Raw genomic sequence first — 3,413 nt, forward strand, 5'->3', positions numbered from 1 at the left:
AAGTTGCAAAGGCTGTTGACAAGCTGCTGTCCCAGTTCCTCCTTCCAGACACTCCCCACTACTTCTTCAAATGGCAAAAGGCACAACCTGAACACCAAAATGGACAACAATCTCTTCTGTACTGGGCAGCCTATCTGGGGCTTTCAGACTACATTCCAGCCTTGCTGAAGAATAAGGAAATAGAGATTGATGCCTTGGGAGGTCTCTTTGGAACGCCTCTGATTGTTGCTACACGTCGAGGGCATCAGGATGTTGTCTTGTTGCTTCTTGACCATGGCGCAAGCAGCAGTGTTCCTGACAAATCCGGATGGACGCCACTGCACAATACCGCAGAATGTGGCCATGTCCACATTATGCACACTCTTCTTGAGTACAGCGCAGCTGTTGATGCGCAGAATCAGATCGGATGGACGCCGCTACACGTCGCTGCACACAATGGCCATGTCGATATCGCGCGTACCCTTCTCGAGCACCACGCAGCTGTCAACAAGCAGGAACAGACCGGTGCGACACCACTACGTAATGCTGCACAGAACGGCCACGTCAACATCGCGCGCACCCTTCTCGAGCACCGTGCAGCTGTCAACGCACAGCAAGAGGGCGGATGGACACCGCTACATATGGCTGCACACAATGGTCACGTCGACGTCGCGTACGCCCTCCTCGAGCACCAAGCAGCTGTCGACGTGCGAAACCAGCATGATGCAACACCGCTACATGTTGCTGCGCAGAATGGCCAAGTCGACGTTGCGCGCACCCTTCTCGAGCACCACGCAGCTGTCGACGCGCAGCAAGAGGGCGGATGGACTCCGTTATATGTGGCTGCATGGAATGGCCACGTCGATATTGCGCGCACTCTTCTCGAGCACCACGCAGCTCTCCACGCGCAGGATCAGGTCGGATGGACACCACTGAATGCTGCTGCACGAGGAGGCCACATCAATATTGTGCGTATTCTTTTCGAGCACGATGCGGCTGTCGATGCACAGGAGAAGAACGGGTGGACACCACTACATATTGCCGCACAGAATGACCACGTCGACATCGCGCGCACCCTCCTCGAGCACCACGCAGCAGTCGATGCGCAGGATCAGGTCGGGTGGGCACCACTACATGCTGCTGCACGAGGAGGCTACATTAACATTGTACGCGTTCTTTTCGAGTACGATGCGGCTGTCGACGCGCAGGAAAAGAACGGATGGACACCACTACATATTGCCGCACAGAACGGCCACGTCGACATCGCGCTCACCCTTCTCGCCCACCGCGCAGCTGTCGACGCGCAGGAAAAGGATAGGTGGACACCGCTACATATTGCTGCACGGAATGGCCACGTCGACGTAGCACGCACCCTTCTCGAGCACCACGCAGCTGTCGACGCGCAGCAAGAAGGCGGACGGACACCGCTATATGTGGCCGCACAGAATGGCCATGTCGACATCGCGTGCGCCCTTCTCGAGCACCATGCAGCTGTCGACGCGCAGGATCACGTCGGATGGACACCACTGCATGCTGCTGCACAAGAAGGTCACATCAACATCGTGCGTGTTCTTTTCGAACACGAGGCGGCTGTCGACGCGCAGGAACAGACCGGTGCGACACCGTTGCATATCGCTGCAGAGAATGACCACGCCGACATCGCCCACACCTTTCTTGACCACGGCGCAGCCGTCGACGTACAGGAAGAGGACGGGTGGACACCGCCACATATCGATGTACACGGTGGTCACATCGACGTCGCGCGCACTCTTCTCGAGCACCACGTAGCTGTCAACGCGCAGGATCACGTCGGATGGACACCACTGCATGGAGCCGCACAACAAAGCGACGTCAACATTGTGCGCGTTCTTTTCGAGCACGGTGCGGCCGTCGACGCGCAGGATCAGGACGACACGACCCCGCTCCATGTTGCTGCACACCACGGCCAAGCCGACGTTGCGCGCGTTCTCATCGAGCACGGCGCAGCGATCGACGCACAGGAAAAGCGCGGGTGGACACCACCGCATGACGCAGCCCAACAAGGCGATGGAGACCTGCAGTCCCAGAAGGGATGGACCCCGCTGTTCAGTGCGGCCTCGAACGGGCACACCGACGCTTGCTGCGTTCTCCTCGACAATGGCGCAGACATCACAGTCATGGATACCGACGGACTACGAGCGGTGGACCACGCAGAGGCGAAGGGACATGCTGAGGTCGTGAGCCTGCTTGTCGACCACGGCGCCGGCATCCATGCAGAGGACCCGCCGCACGGTGAAATCGCAGCCCCTGACGTGCACGAACATCGCGGATAGGGCGCATCGCGGATACGCCGTACGGCCCGTAACGCGTACGCGGAGGATCGGCTAACTGGAAGAGGTTGTGGAGGAGACCGTTGGAAGGTACGGACGGGTGAGCGGTAGTCGAGGTCAAAGGCTACGGAGCAGAGATATGAGAAGTGGGCGAAGGCCAAGAGAGATGTCGAGGGACAATACACCAGTCTGGCTAGATGTGTGTATGCTTGTTCAACAGATATCTCACACGTTTCTCTGGACAGAACACTCTGGAAGATTACGCACGTATCTTGCCATTGCAGAGTAAAATAGTATACTTGGACGCGCCGTACTACTATGCCCTGCCTTTCTTGGAGCCAGCAGAGCGCCCTTGCTAACACTGCTGAGGCCGACTGTATCCTCGCAAGTGTACCCTCAGTGATCCGTCTTCATCACTCCGCTCTCCTACATCGTCTTGAAGGTCGTCTCGTCACTAAGCGTTGCAACGCCTATGACGAGCTGCGCAATGGAAGACAGCTTGAAGATGTGCAGAGACTGATAGCGAGCGATAGCGGACTGCATTATTCACGAAAAGGTCGCAGGTACGGAAAGGAAGAGAATTTCTCCAGTCGATGAGCTTGAAGTTCGAATCAGCTACGTGCCTGAGCTCTAGCCCGCGAATGTCAGAGATACGATAAGAAGCCAGAACATGCCTTCGTAGAAGATCTCCTCCCTGGTATCTAATGTGGGTAGGATGCCTTGGTGCTGGCATCTGGCAACGAACGTCAAAGAGGCATGCCCTAGGTAGCGGCGGCTGAATGAGCCAGATTCGCAAAAGATCCTGTTGGCTGCACACCTTATTGAGATCCCAGACCTATGCTACGTGTCCGAGTGTATACAGCGCACGCGGGAGACTAAACCGTCAATGACATGACCGACGGTAGCCCGCTCAGGTTGGGCCGGTTTGGAGGCATGTCCAGGTTTCTGCGGGCGCGGTTGTTACAGAGCAGCAGGCTTGGAAACGGCGACGTGGGATAGCTCACTAGCGGCATAGTCAGCCGGAAAGGCCGGCAATGACGCGGACGAGCAAGAGCAGGGAGGAGGACAAGAGTGAGTTGGAAATGGCAAGTGCTGCAGCGTTTACTGTTTGGCTGTATGAGTGAC

The 3,413-nt window shown here is 57.1% G+C and overlaps 1 protein-coding gene across 1 annotated transcript; it reads left to right on the forward strand.

The window, feature by feature from the left end:
* Positions 1 to 1,277: 1,277 nt before the first annotated feature.
* On the forward strand, positions 1,278 to 1,553 carry PHACADRAFT_55272 (uncharacterized protein; the record flags this gene model as incomplete). Its single annotated transcript, XM_007402835.1, has 1 exon — positions 1,278 to 1,553. A coding segment is annotated over one exon (276 nt), but the record flags the coding sequence as incomplete, so codon positions are not given.
* Positions 1,554 to 3,413: the final 1,860 nt, after the last annotated feature.

The sequence above is a fragment of the Phanerochaete carnosa genome (genome assembly GCF_000300595.1).
Source record: "Phanerochaete carnosa HHB-10118-sp unplaced genomic scaffold PHACAscaffold_475, whole genome shotgun sequence".
In the NCBI taxonomy this organism is placed as follows: Eukaryota; Fungi; Basidiomycota; class Agaricomycetes; order Polyporales; family Phanerochaetaceae; genus Phanerochaete; species Phanerochaete carnosa.